At 36.8% G+C, this 18,535-nt stretch overlaps 1 protein-coding gene across 4 annotated transcripts in view; it reads right to left on the reverse strand.

Moving 5' to 3' along the window:
- LOC150106232 (voltage-dependent calcium channel subunit alpha-2/delta-3-like) overlaps window positions 1–18,535 on the reverse strand; it is a 2,133,114-nt gene that overhangs the window by 96,920 nt on the left and 2,017,659 nt on the right. For all 4 annotated transcript variants that reach the window (XM_090393048.1, XM_090393049.1, XM_090393047.1 and 1 more), the window contains one exon: window positions 17,608–17,806. In XM_090393048.1, coding sequence (XP_090249174.1) covers window positions 17,608–17,806 — 199 coding nt within the window. The remainder of the gene's footprint in view (window positions 1–17,607; window positions 17,807–18,535) is intronic.

An 18,535-nucleotide genomic window follows, 5' to 3' on the forward strand; every position in this document is an offset into this window, starting at 1 on the left:
CTCAAACTCATCCATCATTTGCACTTTCACCAACTTCTCAGGTAATGCATTCCATTCTTCTGCCACTCTCCATGTAAAAAAATTTACTTTTTAATCTTTTATTATTATTATTATTACATGACACCTCCAGGAAGTCCAAAGACTCATCGAGGGAGGAAACTCACTCTACAAATCTCCATCTCAATCAACCAACTACAACGAACTGCAACTATACCAATGCCATCTACTGCCCATCACCACTACTATTATTTCACAGACAATCACAAACATCCATGCCCACGACGGGATTCGAACCTGCAGCCATTTGGCTGGAGAGCGAATATGCTAACCACTCGGCCAACCAGGTCGGCATTTATTCACTACTTCCTTTTGTAACTTCTAGGGATGGCACATTTTCCTTATTCCTTCCTCTCATTTCACCATATGAAAAATCTCCTCAGTGTTCATATGATAATAACCTTTCAACAGCTTAACTCTTTCAATCATACACTTTGTCTTCTATCCATCAAACACTGCAGTCTCCATGTCCTTAGTCTATACTCATAATGAATGTTGTACAGTCCTGATATAATTTTTGTTATCCATCTCTGAATTCTTTCTAAGATTACTTCATATCCTTCAAATCCGAGTGACCATATCTGCAAAATGATATCCAGATGCGGTCTGATCAAAGTTTTATATAATGGGGCAACCAAATTTTATCTCTCGTGGTCAATGTCCTCCTCAATATTGCAGAAATTCTCTGAGATGTCTTCACAACTATTGCAATGTATCCTCTGAACTTCAAATTTCTATCACAATCACCCGAAGATCCTTTGCATCCTTCACTTCCAACATAACTGCACAAGGTGATATGAAGCATCCCATCTGTGGATCCCAAATTTCAAAACCTTATATTTATTTGCATTAAAAATATCCAAATTCATTTACCAACCTTTTGAGCTTATTCAAATCCTCTTGAGGAGCCAAAGCATCAGCACTATTACTAATAACCCTCCCAAGCTTTACATCATTTGCAAACAATGAATATCTCCATGTAGTCATGCTGTGACAATATCACTGACATAAAGATGGAGCATCACTTGTAACTTTCCTACTTCCCAATACTGCTTATCTATATGTTACAGTTAAAGTGAATAATTTACGAGAATTAATCACTTTAACCGGTTAAAGTGAATAATTCCTAGAGGAGTCTGGTAAATGTAATAAAAACATGTTTATAGGTTTTGTATATAGGTTTTCATTCTCAATAGAAATTATAACAGCTTAGGTTAGGTTAGGTTAGGAAAAAAGTAAGGAAAGTACTTCTTTTGCACTCAATGAAATCAGAAATCATTATAAACTAACCTAACCTAACCTTTATCGGTTGGAAATCATTATAAACTAGCCTAACCTAACCTTTATTGGTTAGGTTAGGCTAGTTTACTTCTTTTGCAAAAGTACTTCTTTTGCACTCAATGAAATCAGAAATCATTATAAACTAACCTAACCTAACCTGGATGTCACATGTCGAACCAGAGTGTAGTCGTAGTTTGTCATAGGCAGATTAATGGGGATGAAAGATAAACGTTGTTATGGGCCGAGCTTAATGATTGTGGGCAGATAAATGGGGATAATAAATAAAAGTTGTTGTGGGCAGATGAATGGGGATAATAGATAAATCAGAGAGGAACTAATCAGTGTTTTTCTCCATTGATGAGGAAAGAGGTACAGCAACGACGTTTATCCATTATCCCCATTCATCTGCCCACAACAATTTTTGTTTGTTATCCCCATTTATCTGCCCCTCAATCATTAAGCTCGGCCCACAATAACGTTTATCTTTCATCTCCATTAATCTGCCCACGACAAACTACGACTACACTCTGGTTCGACATGCGGCAACCAGGTTAGGTTAGGTTAGGTTAGTTTCTAATGATTTCCAACTGATAAAGGTTAGGTTAGGTTAGTTTCTAATGATTTCCAACTGATAAAGGTTAGGTTAGGTTAGTTTATAATGATTTCCAACTGATAAAGGATAGGTTAGTTTATAATGATTTCTGATTTCAATGAGTGCAAAAGAAGTACTTTCCTTACTTTTTTCATTAAAAACTAACCTAACCTAACCTGTTATAATTTCTATATAAAACCTATAAACATGTTTTTATTACATTTACCAGACTCCTCTGGGAATTATTCACTTTAACTGGTTAAAGTGATTAATTCAAATTATTCACTTTAACCGGTAATTATTAATAATAACCAGATTTATCACTTTAACCATAACATATATACGGCTCACTGATTAATAATCTAAAATTTAGAGGACACATGGCCAAAATTGTTAGGGCAACACAATAAATTCTGGCAATGATGCAGAGGATGCTGACTTGTAGAAGTAAGGAGATTCTAGTTCATTGTATAAAACTCTGATTAAGCTACATATGGACTACTGTGCACAAATTTGGTCAACTGGTTTTCAAAGTAATGAAGAGATGTTGGAGAGGGTCCAGAGGCAACTGACTAAATTAGTTTCCAATACTTGGAATGTTGAATATGAAGAAAGGTTGAAACAATGCAATTTAGAGGTGCATGATAGAGATGTACAAGCTGGTAAGGGGTTGTTATATAGGGTGGTGCAAAAGTAGCAAAGGGGTTGAAAAAAATCATAACTTTTTAAAATTCAATGTTGTTCAAATTTTTCTTTTCAGAGCTTGTGAAGTACATCTGAGAGATTCAGTATGTAATGTCACACAATTATGCAACGAACCAAGATCATAGAGCTTTATTTTGAACATCATTGTTCAATAATCCAGACCCAACGAGCCTATTGCCATCATTTTAATGTGCAAAATGCACTCTCTGAATCAATGATCTGATGCTTGGTGGGACGTTTTTGGCAATAAGGTGCAGTGTGAGATCTGTCAATATCTGGAAGACCACGTTCTGCCCGAAGTGATCTGAATATTTAACGCGTTCAGGAGAGGAGAACCCCAGAACATCAACCCAAAGGCATACTGCTGATACTCCAGAGATGTGGTTCCAACAGGATGAGGCCACACACTGCTCAAGCCATGATAGGGGTATTAAGGGAGATTTTTGGCAAATGTCACACAATATTTTAATATTGTGTGAAATTTGCTGTGACATTGACTTGAAATTAGAATGTCTTCTAATTTCAAGACATTCTGCATTCAATTGGTCCCCTCGTTCGCCAGATTTAACGTCCCCTGACTTTTTTCTTTGAAGCCATCTTAAGGAGAGGGTGTATGTGAATAAACCTAGAACCACAGAGCAGCTCAAGGAGAACATCCAAGCCAAAATACTGGAATTAGCACCAGATACTCTGATACATAATGGAAAATGTTCTCAAAAGAGCCCAACTCTGTGAAGCTGAAAATGGTGGTCACTTACAGGACAATAGTTTTCCATACCTAGTTCTTAAAATTCTCCACAGATTATATGTTTCTGTTTTGAAGAGAAATAAATTCAAAACTTACAATTTAAAAAGTTATTATTATTGTAAACCCCTTTGCTACTTTTGTGCCACCCTGTAGGATTAATGTTGAAGACATAAAATGGTGTTGAAAGTTTATTTTTCACTTGGTTAGACTATAATAAATTTAGTTTAATCCTTTATCCAAGTGTGAGCAAACAAAGTTTGCACCTGAAAGCATCTTCAGGACTGGTGTAAGGTGGTACAACACTGGGCAACTTGTTGCAAAGGTGGAGCAAGCTAACATCACTCCTATCTCAGTATCTCCCATAATGCAAAACACATCTCCTTGCGGATATGTCTACTGTTATGCATTAAGGGAAGGGCCACTACCCAGACTAGTTTCGATCTTTATTGAAGTCTCTTCAGTGGGAGCCTGGCCCAAGTTGAGATAAAAACCTGAAGCATTAGCAAGGTCATCTCTACCTATAGGAGTTGCCAAACGGTGTGCCACCTTTTTAATAAATTACTCTGGATTTAGAGAAAGATGTTGAAACTTTATTTTTCACTTGGTAAGATTATAATAAATTTAGTTTAATCCTTTATCCAAGTGTGAGCAAACAAAGTTTGTGCCTGAAAGTATCTTCAGGACTGAATATGGTGTTGTACTACCTTAATGGGGTAAGGCAGTACAACACTGGGCAACAAATTCCAGAATTCAACATTTCACAAGTTTTAAATTGTGTACCGTTCTGAATAGCAAAAGTAGTGAAGCAAAAGTAGTGATCGAATATGCCAAAGAGAAGGTGTAAAGTGTGGTTCCTTTTGACTGAAAAGGTGAAACTTCATAAAATAATAAATAAATAAATAATATAAAAAAAAAGCGCTGAGGTTGCTAAGATTCCATTCACATTCAGGTAATTTTTATTTTTATTTTATTTTATTTAATTAGAAGTTACTAAAAACAGGACTGAAAAAACAAAGTGCTATTTATTAATAGCTCTTCTGATATAGCAGGGCTTTTTCTCCCGGAAACTCGGGTTTTTCATCACGCATACAGACAAATCGGCCTTTCAGAACACACGCAATTTACAGACAAAAAATACTAGTGGTAGTGGGCGATAGATGGCATTGATGGAGATGATTCGTAGTAGAAGTTCAATGTAGTGGTTGAGACAGTTGTCTGAAGACTCATCCTCCCGTGATGAGGCGTTGGACTCCTTGGAGGTGTCAGGAATAATAATAATAATATCAGGCTGATCCCTCAAATCACCAAGGCTGTATTCACTTCATTCCATTCCATTAGATGCTGTTACTACCTGTCATTTTCCTCCTCATAAAATTCAGATTCACTGCACAAGAAAAAAGTAACAACTATTATTTATTTTCTCGTGTCTGCTGGGGAGAGTTGGCTGATATCATTCACTAGAACCATTTTCTATGCAATATCTGTATATATAAGGCCTGATCAAGGCCTTATACGATGGAACCAGAACCACTTTATTTCTGCGCATTACAGTCCTGGACCATAATCTTATGTAATGACTTCACAACTTGTACAGTGTAACCTGAAAACTTCAAACTATCTTCAAGTTCTCTTGTCTCCCCAACTTCGTCCAAAATGTCCCCACCAAGTGTATACATTGCACCCCATTGTTGCAGACAAAATATCAGAACCTTGCTCTTTATAAAATTGAACTGATTCCACTTACTTGCCCACTCACTCATACAATGTATTCAAGTCCTAAAGACCATAACTTCTGCTTGATTCCTAATCATTCTCCTAGTTTTGCATAATCTGAAAACAGTTATATATATTTGGTTACCGGGTTTTTAGAAGAATGAAGAGATGTTGGAAAGGGTCCAAAGGTGACTGACTAAGTAGTTTCTGACCTCTGGAATGATGAGTATGAGGAAAGATTGAGAAGATGTAATTTGCAGAGTCTCGTGGAGAGAAGGAAGAGGGGAGATATGATAGAGACCTACAAGTTGGTAAGGGGTTGTTATAAGATCAATGGTGGAGAAGTTCTACAGAGAATAGTGGGAGATCAGGGGAGAACCAGAGGTCATCCCTAGAAACTGTATAAAGAGGGTGTGAGTAGGGGAGTGAGAGGCAGGTTTTTTTCGTGCAGAGTTGTGAATAATTGGAATGCCTTGCCTGAGAGTGTGGTGACTGCAAGGAGTTTGAGTGTGTTTAAGACACGGTATGATGAGATGTGTGTGTCATAAAAGGACCTCCCAGATGAGTCTTTGACTCCGTGAGGTCTTGGGAAATAATAATAATAATAATAATTTCTGGTTAAACTCATCCCAATATCATTGATATCAAAGTTAAACAACAATAGCTGTAAAACAGATCCTAGATGCACACCACTAGTGAGTTTTCAGTCAATAGTATGGGAGAGTGGAATACTGTACTCCCCATATGAAACTTGCTGATACCTGTCTGATAGCCAGTCACCTATACAACAGACCAGTCTAGCATCCAATCCAATCTTCCCAAATTTAGGTACCAACTTTTTATGTGGTAATTTATCAAAAGCCTTTGCAAAATCCAAGTATGCCACTGTATATGCATCTACCTTGTCCAATACATTTGTCATCTTGTTAGTACATAACCAAGTTGGTAAAACATGACCTGCCTTTATCAAACAAGTGCTGACAATCACAGAGAATACCACTGTTATCAACTCATTTTTTGCATCCTACCTCTCCAAGGACCTTAACCACAACTCCAGATATAGAGATTAGCCTCTAATTTGTAGTCTTATTCTTATCACCAGCTTTGTGGAATGTGAAAAATTTTACCTTCCTTCAACTCCACTGGGACTTGTGCTGTTGCAAGGCTGATGCTAACTCCCTGGAACATTTCCTTGTAACAACTTGTGATATATCATCAAGTCCTATTGCCTTATTGATATCTAGCTTATTTAACTCCTCACATACCTCTTGCTTGCTCACTAGTAAGTCTTCTCTCATTTCATTCTTTATAATTGAGCTTCTTATTTCACACTGAGAATGAAACACCCTGATGAACTGTTCAGTGAATACCTTGATTATATCATCTGCAGTTATCAATCTCACTTTCAGCAATTAACCACCTTACTGGCCATTGTGGATCAAATACGCATCCTCATACACTTCGTATCCATATATTCAATGTAATATCAATGATATTACAATTTGAATATGCACTTCACATCCATGATAACCTTGACGACTATAGACATCTTGGCCGGTAGAGTGGTTAACATCAACTTGTCATAATTATTCTTCTCTCTGCTTACCACATATCAAAAAATCTCTAGAGAGTTTTCTTAGTCTGATTTGCTAATTTTTGCTCATACTGCACTTTTCTGTCCTTACCAACTCAGTCACTTTCCTGGTCTGCTCTTTATACTACTCATGCAACTAATTATTATTATCATTGATCTTGTGATGCCTCGATAGTGCCTTCTTCTTCCAGCTTTTATGCTTAATCCCGTCATTTTCATTTGACACCTAACTTATTCAGTCTTTTGGCCTTCAGAATGCATTCACGCGTTGATTCTGTTAAGAATTTCTTTGTCAGTTCCCAAGCAGCTTTTATTTCTTTTTTACTCAATTCCTAATTCAATGCTATTGCTCCAGGCTGTCTCCTAAGCTTTTCATATTCACTGGCCTTGTAATTCCACATGTATCTTTTCCTCACAGAGGTCATTATACGGCTAGCTACAACCCAAGTGATGACCTCATGATTACACTCACCAACTGCAGGAAAACCCCACTCGCAATCACATCCTCTGATGAAATGATCAGATCTAAAACTCCCAGTCCTCATGTTCTCTCCTTTGCATAGTACCTAAGATATAGTCTATCAAGAACTCAAGAAATCATTTTCTTTATTCCCAAATGCTTTCTCTTCATTCCAATCCACTGCTATAATTAAAATTACCCATAATAATCACCTTTCTGCTGTTCACTAATCCAAGTTACTTACACATTTCTTCATCACCACCGTCCACATTCTCTGCCTATATTAACATCCAACTAAATATCTCTTCCTGTCATCTCCACCTCACACCATACTGCTTCAAAACCATTTACACTATTTCCTTCTTTCCTGTCTACTTATATAGAAATATATTCCCCTGTTATCAGCAGTAGTACTCAACCTCCCCTCTTGTCCCCTGTATCCTTTCAAAAAACACTGCACCCCTCCATTTCTATTTTATTTCAGCAATTTTTGAGTGAATAAACTCATTCAGTGAAGTAATTTCATCTTCCTTATTTCTTATACTCCTGGCATTTGTAAATAAATATAGGAGTTCACTTTTAGGTCTATAACCAGTCCTACCCAAGTCACTTGCCCTTGCACAATCACTTTTATGCCCGCTTACCCCATATATTTCCTCAGTCTCAACTAATTCTCTCACATCCCGATATGTTCCATTGTATGCTGATCATCGTCATATGCACATAAACTACTACTTCCAACATCCACTCTTCCTATGCCATGTTTTTCTGGTCCTCTTGCATTCCTGTTCTCTCCTCATCTACTACACTAATTCCATTGCCATGCTCTTTAGTTTCTTTCATTCCACTCTCCAGATGTTTTGCTTCACCTCTTACTTCTTCTGATCTCTTGCTTGCATCGCATAATCAGACTTCCTACCAGCAACAGTTTCTCCAATTCACTCAATCCAAAGCCATTCATGCCAATCCATCACTTTTTTATAATTCCATTCGTCCATCGAATACATGCCACACATCTACAAACTGCACTCCCTTCTGCTGACACAGCTCTGCTGGCATTCATAATTCTCCTTCTCAACTAATTATTGTCACACTTTGGACACACACACTGACAAGTTTTCCCACTATACTGTTATCTTTCACTCTCTGAATAACCTCCTGATATCTTACGTTTCCTTAAGTCCTTTTAATACATTTGTTCTCACAACCACCACTAACTCTTTTTCTTATTTCCTCCTCATATTCAAAGCACAAGTTATCTTGCTCATTCTCTCTCCTGGAAAGCAGACCTTATGGACTCTCTCATTAATCAATCCTCTAATAATGGAATCTCCATACACTGTTATTCTCGAGGCATTCTCATCTCTTTTTCTCTTTTATCTTTCATTTTAACCTTTTGTACCCTTTCATTTGTTTCCACTAAATGTCTAATATCATTCCACATATTTTTCATTTAATTTTAAACAACTCATTCTTGAAATCTGGCAATTTCACTCTCTATTGCAGAGGACATAGTGGAATTGTTCAATGAACACTTTATTAATAAAATATTCCTCATTCTTTACAATCTCTCAAGTTCAAGACTACATGGTCACTTTTCCCAATCAGAGATAGTGTGGTCACCTTAATTATGGATAGCTCTTCTGATCCTATGACCAGGTCCCATACTCTTGTAGCTCGAGTCCCCCCCCCCTCCATCACATATTGCCTTAAGTCAGTGGTTCTCAAACTTTTTACCTCTGAGCCCTACCTGACAAGAGAAAACACTGTCAGGCAGGTCCCCCCCCCCCACCAGTTTTATTTATCAAAATAGAAGTCATACTAAGTTTGACGTTTTATTCAGTTTATTTTGAGTTTTCTACATACTATTTAACAGTTTTTGACACAATATTAGGATTACAATAAAAATTAGTTTTAACACTTGCAATTAACCATAATATGGATTGAAATGAAACAATATTTAACTAACAAGTATTGAAATGAAACAATATTATAGTGCTGCCTGGAAGAGGATGCGGCCGTTGCCGAACTATCAACACTGCCTCTGGCACATGCATTTTAGAAGTGCGAGTGAAGAAAATAATTATTAGTTATTCTGAAATTCATGATAATTAAAACCTGTATCATCAAAAGTTTTTCTTTCTGTATTTTTATTTGTTGTTATTTTTAAAACTGATTTAGGGCAGTTTTAATTTTTATCTGTAGGAAAGTATGCTGTGCCCCCTTTCAAGCTATTCGTGCCCCCCCTGGGGATCGCACCCCACACAGTTTGAGAACCACTGCCTTAAGTAATTATCTCTCAGTAGTTATATAAATTCCATTTCCTTCCTGTCATGTGATCTCTCCATAGTTGAAGTCCCCCAAAATAATCAATTAGCCTGCACTTATTGTACTAATTTGCCAATGCATGTCTTCTTGATCATCTATGAAATCCTCTGGCCTATATCAACAACCAATCATATATTGTGTCTTACTGGCCTTAATCTGTACCAGTTAGCTTCAAATGAACAGCAACTCTCCCATCTATCTCCTATTCTTTTTGGTTGCAATTCATCTGCCATCATCAACAGTACTCCTCCCCCATCCTATTGTGTCTAGTATTTTCTTCCCTGAAAATACTAAACCCTTCACATTCAATCCCTGTAACTACATAATCTGCTGTTAGCCAAGTCTCATTAATACCTATAACTTTTGGCAAGGTTGCACTAATTAATACCAAAACCTCATCTCTTTTTCCTGATACTTCTGGCATTAGTATATAGAAACTGCAGCATCCCTTTAGGCCCCAAGCCACCTTTACTTCCTGAATTGACTACCCTATTCAATTTTTTTTTACTTGAAAGACTAGATTCCAAACTTGGTCCTCACACTCACTCACTTCATGGTTACCTTCACATGAACTGACTTACTTCCACCCTTAAGTTTTCCACCCTGAATTTGTGCTTTAGCGTGCTCAGTGAACAAAGCTCTGTCCAGAAACCTAACACCAAAACCATTTAGATGCAGTCCATCAGCATCGAACAAATCCTTCTTTCCAACAGAGACCACAGATCAACAAATCCTACATCATTCCTTCTGCACAATCTATGTATAGACTCACTGGCTGCCAACTCCCTCCTCCTCAGTTTGCCTCTATCATAGTGTGGTAGGAGACTTATAATCTTCACCTTCTCACTCTTCAGTCTTGCCTCTTCTAACAACTTCTTTACATCCTTCCTCATAGAATACTTCTCGCCTTTCAAATCATTTGTACCAACAAAGACAATCATTTACTTCGGCTTATCTTTTTGCATCCAGTTGGTGTGGCTAATATCGTGAATTTTTGCACCCAGGAATCACGCTTTTGTCATACTTTCATTAAGTACTCCCCTGATCATTGAGTCTCCATACATAATTTTCTTCTTTACTTATTTTTCTTCTTTGTTTGGTTAGTCTTTATTATTCCGTTGGACCACCTGCTTCATTTTCTTTTCAGCTCTGCTAATCTCGTACTGCTTCTGCAATTTTTCAATTTCATTTCACGCTCTGATCCTATGAAGGATAACATTTAAGCATGCTATTTCTTTATTAATGTCCATTTCATTCTCCTCTATTTCCATGGTAACACATTCAACATTAATAACATAATTTTTCATCATACCATCAGCATTTGCTGTGGTCTCATCACCTAGCAGACACTCACTTTTGAAACACTTAATGCATACTTTCTCTCCAATTTCAATTTCCTTCCACATAATCTTTAATTTTCTCGACAAATACATTTCACACCCACATTGCACTGAATAAAAACCTGCAAATTCAAATTGTCTGACAATGTGGTGTTTTGGACCATTGTTCATTGCACTGGTGCCATGCCAACAATATCACAATATAAATGTTAAAATGACACTAAATACTCTAAAAGCATGAAAATCAACACTAATTTTCTAAAGAAAAAGCCAGTGGTGGCCAGTGAAATTTTAAGTGGGGATGCTGCCCATACAAAATAAAAATAAAAATAATTATTTTTTTCCTAATCAGTAATCAATTTATTAATAAATAAATCTGTAGATTTATTTATTAATAAATTGGTTACTGATTTATTTATTAATAAATTGATTACTGATTAGGAAAAAAAGAATTTTTTTTTTTTATATTTTGTATAGGCAGCACCCCACTTAAAATTTCACTGGCCACCACTGGAAAAAAACACAATAAAACAGATAAATTTCATCAATTTCACAAAAGCGCCAAACTACTATCCTACATCATTCCTAACCTTACCTAGCCTAACACAACCACTCATAATATAACCTCAAACCAAATTAAACAGCAATGGTCCCTGCACTGAAACCTTGTGGCACACCACTAGTCACCTGTTTTCGCATTGATTCTGCCTTCAATATCCCACTTTTTGATATCTGTCCGGCAGCCATTCCCTTAATATTTTTTATTATTAATAGCCCTCACAAGTTTCATATCATTTGCAAATAACTGTTCTTTCTTTTAAGGTTACATGGTGGTTAGCATTCATGGTTAAGAATTCATGGAAACACAACACACAGGTCTAAAATAATTACTTTACTTAATATTAGGAAAGTAACATTTGATGTTTCAACCTCTGTATTGAGGTCATTATCAGGAAAATACATATGATTAAGAAACAAGCTAGATGTTACTGCACTTTACAAAGGATAAATGAATCTAAGCTACTTATTAATCATTTATCTAGCCTGACCTCTAGTGGGAAAAAAATTAATAATATTAAAAAAAAAAAATTAAAAACAGAACTTCATTAAAAATTTCTAAAGTCCTGTTGTATTGAGATTTCCTTCTGGGCTTGTTCCAGTTGCTATAGGGGTTGCAGATGGGTCCTCCACATTCTTGGAATGATTAGTCCATTTTTGTTCAGGTTTGGATAGTGTTTTAGCATTTCACAGGCTTCTTTGAATTTTCTCTCAAACCAGGTTTTGGTGCAGTGTAGGGACCTGGTGCCTTTCCAGTCAATTGTATAGTATGTTTGGAGTGTGTGGTCTGATAGGTCTATTTTTCAATAATGGAGGTATTTAATGTGTCGTTTGTGTTTGTCTTTTCTGATTAGAGTAGTGTGTCCTATTTCCGCTATGTAGGATAGGTTACATGTACATTGAATTTTGTAAACCCCTGGGTGGGCCAGGTGTGGAAGAGGATCTTTGGAAGAACTGAGTAAATTTCTTAATTTTTTGTAAGGGATTTGAAGGTAGTCTTGATGTATTCATGTAGTATTCTATCTATTTTTTCTGAATTGCCTCTAACATAGGGTATGGCTATGGCATTCTTATAATCTTTTTTGATTTTAGTGGTATTTTTATGAAGGATCTCGTGGACTGTTTATTTATTGTAGCCATTTTTTACAAATGTATGCTTAATGATTTCATATTTTTGGTTTAGAGCTTATTCATTCAAGCAAATAGTGCTCTGTGTTTGAGGGTGCTTATGACTCCTAGTTTTTGTGTTAGGTGGTGGTATGAATTTTTGTGTATGTACAGGCCTGTGTGTGTAGGTTTGTGGTAGACCGAGAAGGAGAGACAGCCTGAGGGAAGACGTGTGATGAGTGTGTCTAGAAAAGGAAGAGAGTTCTTTTCGATTTCAATGGTGAATTGGATATGTTTGTGTTGTTTATTCAGGAGGCTAAGGAATGTATTAAATATTTCATGACTGTCCGGCCAAATGGCGAAAATATTATCTGAGCCAGACTTTGGGCTTTAGGCTGGCCAAATCTAGACCTTGTTGCTGAAAGTCTTCCATGTAAAAGTTAGCTATTTGGGGGGGGGGGGGGAAGAGTTGTGAGCCCATGGCTGTAGCTCCTTTTTGTAGGTAAAAATTGTTTTGCCACATGAAATACCCGGAGTGGAGTACGTGGGCAAAAAGGGCCGTGATGTCAGGCGGAAATGTGTTCTGTAGGAGAATAATAGTATCATTATTGATCGGGATATTGGTGAAAAGGGCAGTTATGTCAAAGATGACTAATAAATCTTGGTTGTTGGGTGTGATGTTTTTAATTTTGTTTATAAAATGTGTATTTTTTATGTAGGAGGGGGAATGACCTACCAACTCCTTGAGTGTGGCCGCTAATTTCTTGGGTAAAACTGGTAATTAGGGTTGTCGATTCCTTCAAATATCGGGTGTAGTGGTGTGTTTGTTTTGTGTATTTTTGGCAGACCATATGTTTCTTTTGCCCATGTGATCATGGATTTAATCAATTCTGTTGTTTTCTTTTTGATGCATTTAGTGGGATTGTAGTTCACCATTTGGTATGTGTTGTGGTCCTGAACAAAACTGAACCTGAACCAAACCTGAACAAAAATGATGGATTAATCATTCCAAGAATGTGGAGGAACCATCTACAACCCTTATAGCAACCAGAACAAGCCTAGAAAGAAATCCCAATACGAGAGGACTTTAGAAATGTTTAATGTAGTTCTGTTTTTAATTTATTTTTATATTTATTTATTTATTTTTAAACTTTATTTCATTTATTATTATTATTTTAATAATATTATTTTTTTTCCCACTTGAGGTCAGGGTAGATAAAAGATTAATAAGCAGCTTAGATTTATTTTAACTTTGTAAAGTGCAGTAACATGTAGCTTGTTTCTTATACATATGTATTTTCCTGATGATGACCTCAATATAGAGGTCGCAATGTCGAATGTTACTTTTCTAATATTAAGTAAAGTAATTATTTTAACACGTGTGTGTGTGTTGTGTCATCATAAATTCTTAACCATGAATGCAAATAAGTGAATATCTCCCTGCCTAGTGACAATATCATGATCCCTGAGGAAGACATCTTATCATATGGCACCCTATCAAAGATAGGGTGCCATATGATAAGATGTCTTTGCAAAATCCAAAATGTCAGCGTATACCTTTCCCTCATGAACTGCTCCTGACACTTTAAAGATAACCAAATTACTGAAACAGCAGCCTTTTAACAAATCAATGCTGATTCTCATAGATAATATTACTCTCATCCATCCAATTTTGTATATAATCACTTACTAATTTCTCCTAAACCTTGACAACTGCAAAATAAATACAGACTGGTCCCTAGTTTGATGTCTGCATTCTACAACCACCACCACTAACCTTGTGAAATGGCACTATCTTACCTTCCTTCCACTCACTGGGCACTTTATCAGTAGCTAGGCTTTCATGAACAGCCAAATGAATGGAGCTGTCAATTCTTTAACACATTTTCTCAAACACATGATGAAATCCCATCCAGTCCCACTGCATTATTGAACTCCAGTATTAAGTTTGAAACACATCCTACTCATGCATTCTAAACCTTCAACTCTTCTCATTCCTACAGGAATAAAACCTGACTTTCCAGGATGAATTATCCCAGTAAACATCATTAAACAGCTCCACTGCACCATCTATGCTGGTCACTATACCTCTTTTTCCACCTAATAGGTCATTCATCCATTCTAGTCTCGTTCCTGGTCTGAGTCTTATATTCCACATGCAAATACTCTCCCCTCTCTCTCTCTTCATACTTTTTCCACAACCTCTTTTTTATTTGCAGTTCCTGTTTGATTTCATTAGTCATCCACCTTACACCAAATTATTATTATTATTATGATTCAGGCCTCCATGGAATCAAAAGACTCGTTGTGGGAGGTCCTTCCTAGAAAACACAGTCTATTATTCCACTCCTTGACAATTCACACTCTCACCACTCTATCAGGCAATGCATTCCACGGTTCAACCACCCTCCATGCAAAGAAATGATTCCTCAACGTCTTGCTTACAGCTTCCTTTCGTAACTTCCAGGGATGATTATTATTATTATTATTCCTGATACCTCCAAGGAGTCCGAAGACTCATCGCGGGAGGACATCTTCAACTCTCTCTACACCTTACCTCTACTACGAATCAACGCCATCTACCGCCCACCTCCAACACCACCACAACTAGTAATTTTTGTCTGTAAATTGCGTGTGTTCTGAAGGGCCGATTTGTATGTATGCGGGATGAAAAACCCGAGTTTCCGGGAGAAAAAAACCCTGCTACCTCCGTATGAGATCGGCTAACTCACCATCGATTGAAATCGACCAGATAAAGATTCCTCCCGTCGCGACGAGAATCGAACTTAGGCCTATTCCAATCGAAGGGCGCAATGTACCGTCGTTCTTCCAATTGCGCTACGGAGGCATTAAATGATCCCTTGTCATCGTTCCTTCCTGCTGTTCCACCAAGCAAAAGAACTCATTAGTGTTAACCCTGTAACTACCCTTCAACAGTTTAAGAGTCTCAATCATATCACCTGTCCTTCTTCTATATACCAAACTCTGCAGTCCACATTCCCTCAGCTAATCCTCACAACATTATATAGCCCTGAAACCATCTTTGTTATCAGACTCTGTACCCTTTCCACAGATAATTTATTCCTTTCAAATCCTGGAGACAAATTGAAGAACAATAGTCCAAGTGGGGACTGATCAGGGCTTTATACAATGGAACAATAACTCTTCAATAACTCTCTGCAGGTCAGCGTCCTTCTCGGTACTACAGCAATCCTCTGGGTTGCCTTCACCTTTGCAATATGTTCCCTGAATTTCAGGTTTCTATCAATCATCACCTTCAGATCGCTTGTCTCCCCTACTTCCCCCAGTACAGCTCCTCCAACAGAGTATGTTGCCTCCCATCGATGTATCCCAAACTTCAAGACTACTGGATGTTGGAAGTTTTTTTTCTACTTGGTTAGACTATAATAAATTTAGTTTAATCCTTTATCCAAGTGTAAGCAAACAAAGTTTGCACCTGAAGTATCTTCAGGACTGAGGCAATTCGTGGTAAAGGTGGACCAAGCACTCATCACTACTTATCTTAGTATCTCCGATAATGTGAAGCAAATCTCCTTGCAGACATGTATAATACTATGCATTAAGGGAAGGGCCACTAACAAGACCGGTTTCGACCTTTACTGAGGTCTCGTCAGTTGCCTCCAGGACTGAGTTGTTGCCTCAGTCCTGAAGACGCTTCAGGCGCAAACTTTGTTTGCTTACACTTGGATAAAGGATTAAACTAAATTTATTACAGTCTAACCAAGTGGAAAAAAACTTTCAACGTCTTTCTCTAAATCCAGAGTAATTTAATAATAAGGTTAGACACCTTTTGGCAACTTGTATAGGTAAATATGACTTCTCAATTGCTTCCACCTTAGTATCACCACCACTGAGTCTGGCTCCCACTGATGAGACCTCAATAAAGGTCGAAACTGGTCTGGGTAGTGGCCCTTCCCTTAATGCATAGCATTATACATGTCTGCAAGAAGATGTGCTTTGCATTATGGGAGATAGTAAGACAAGTAGTGATGAGATCTTGATCCACCTTTACTACGAGTTGCCTCAGTCCTGAAGATACTTCAGGCACAAACTTTGTTTGCTTATACTTGGATAAAGGATTAAACTAAATTTATTATATTCGTGACTTTACATTTTGTTGCATTAAACCCCTACCCCCATTTATTCGCCCATCTGTCTAGTTTATTCAAATCCTCTTGCAGGGCTGCCGCATCTGCGCTATTACTAATAACCCTTCCCAGCTTCACATCATCTGCAAACAACTGAATTCCAAATAAATTCATTTCTCCTTGAAGCTTCTGCATGTGGGCCTGTACATGCCTATGCAGTCTATTCAGTTACAAAGAGCTTCTCTGATGTAGGGACAAATCTAAAACTCTAAATCCTTGTGTTCTCTCTAAATGTTGCCTGAGACATTTGTCCCTCAAGAATTTCAGAAATTCCATCCCCTTATTATTGTATGCTGCTTCCTCTGCAAAATTTATGTTTAAAATCTCACATAACGATCACTCGTATTGCACTCACCAAACTGATTTCCTAAACCTTTGCTGCTTATCACCCTTTGTGTGCGTCCTGAACTATAGCAATATCCCACTAAATACATTGTCCCACCTACCTCCATCTAATATTCTACACTTTCAAAACTATTAGTGCCATTTCCTTCCAAATTCTCTACTTGGAGAGGGCTCAACTGATTTCAAGTAGCACTCCACCACTCCGATTGTCCTTCTTGTCCTGCTGAAATATGCTATACCCTTATATTTCTATTCCCATCAGGACAATCATCTGTCAGGATTAAAAGAAGTGAAATGGTGGCAGTGATAGCCTAAGCCTGTCCTGCGATTATTAGAATTAGTGAAACATGGTTAACCATGTTTTACTAATTCCAGTAAGACATATTTTGTTTATATCTGTATGCATCCTATGACTTTTGGTAGGATCCAGTGTATAATGATTACTACAGTAAAGAAATTTTAGATATTGCAAATGCTATAAAAATGTTATTTTTTTTTATGGAATTTGAGAAAATTACTACATTTGCATTGAACGATGTTTAACATAAATTCCAATCATTCAATAAAAATCTGATACAAAAGTTAAAATCAATGAAGAGTATGATCTTACCTCTGGGTGATAGTTAATACACATTTGTGGACGACGTCTGTAAAAGTCTTGTAAACGTTTTAGATGTAAACAGTCAGCTGTATCATTGCGTTTTATTTCTTTTGGTTGTAGAGTTAGAACAGCTGTTTCACAACGGCAAGCTGTGTATTTCACTAACATTACTAAATTAGTATAGGGAACTTGCTGTACAATAAAATTTCTGAAATGAAAATAGTTTATGGCATTAAAATATTTCTATCTTAGTAAAATTATTTATGAGTACAAAAATGAGAAACTTACTATTATAAAAATAACTTCTGAGGTGTCACTGATTTTAATATATATATATATAAAGCAATTAATCAGTTATTTATATGCTGTGATTCTGATATAAACTTTAGACAGCAAGTTGATTAGAGCACTACAAATTTTTTTTAGAATACTTTAGTGCACCTATTGCATAGATTGGCGACCTTTTATGAGCGGAATCATTCATTTAGAAAAACAGAGAGAAGAGGTTAGTCATATTAAGTATACCTTGAATTTGGACATAATGTAATAATACGGATATGCAAAACTGACTTATGAATCTACATGTTCTGTTTACTGCAGGTTTTTTTTTTGAAATTGGAATGAATTCTGATGCATTATGAATATATATATATATAAGCCTTGCTTTACTCATAGAAAGCTTGTAACCCTTTCTTGATGTACATAATTTTATATAAGGGTTTAATGTGAAACATCTATGAAAATGTTATTAGAAAAAGGGAGGGAAGGAGGGGGGAGAGAGAGAGAGAGAGTTAGGTTAGGAATAAGGAAGAGCAGGTAGGCAAAAGAGATAAAGTGTGGCAGTGAATGGACAGAAACTGAGCAGTGAGTGAAGAAAGAGACAAGCAAAAGATATGAAATCAGGAACATTTCTATTTCCTAGAATGCATGGAGACTA

Source organism: Typopeltis vanoorti, chromosome 5 (genome assembly GCF_054136105.1).
Source record: "Typopeltis vanoorti isolate ZY-2024b chromosome 5, IOZ_Tvanoo_1.0, whole genome shotgun sequence".
In the NCBI taxonomy this organism is placed as follows: Eukaryota; Metazoa; Arthropoda; class Arachnida; order Uropygi; family Thelyphonidae; genus Typopeltis; species Typopeltis vanoorti.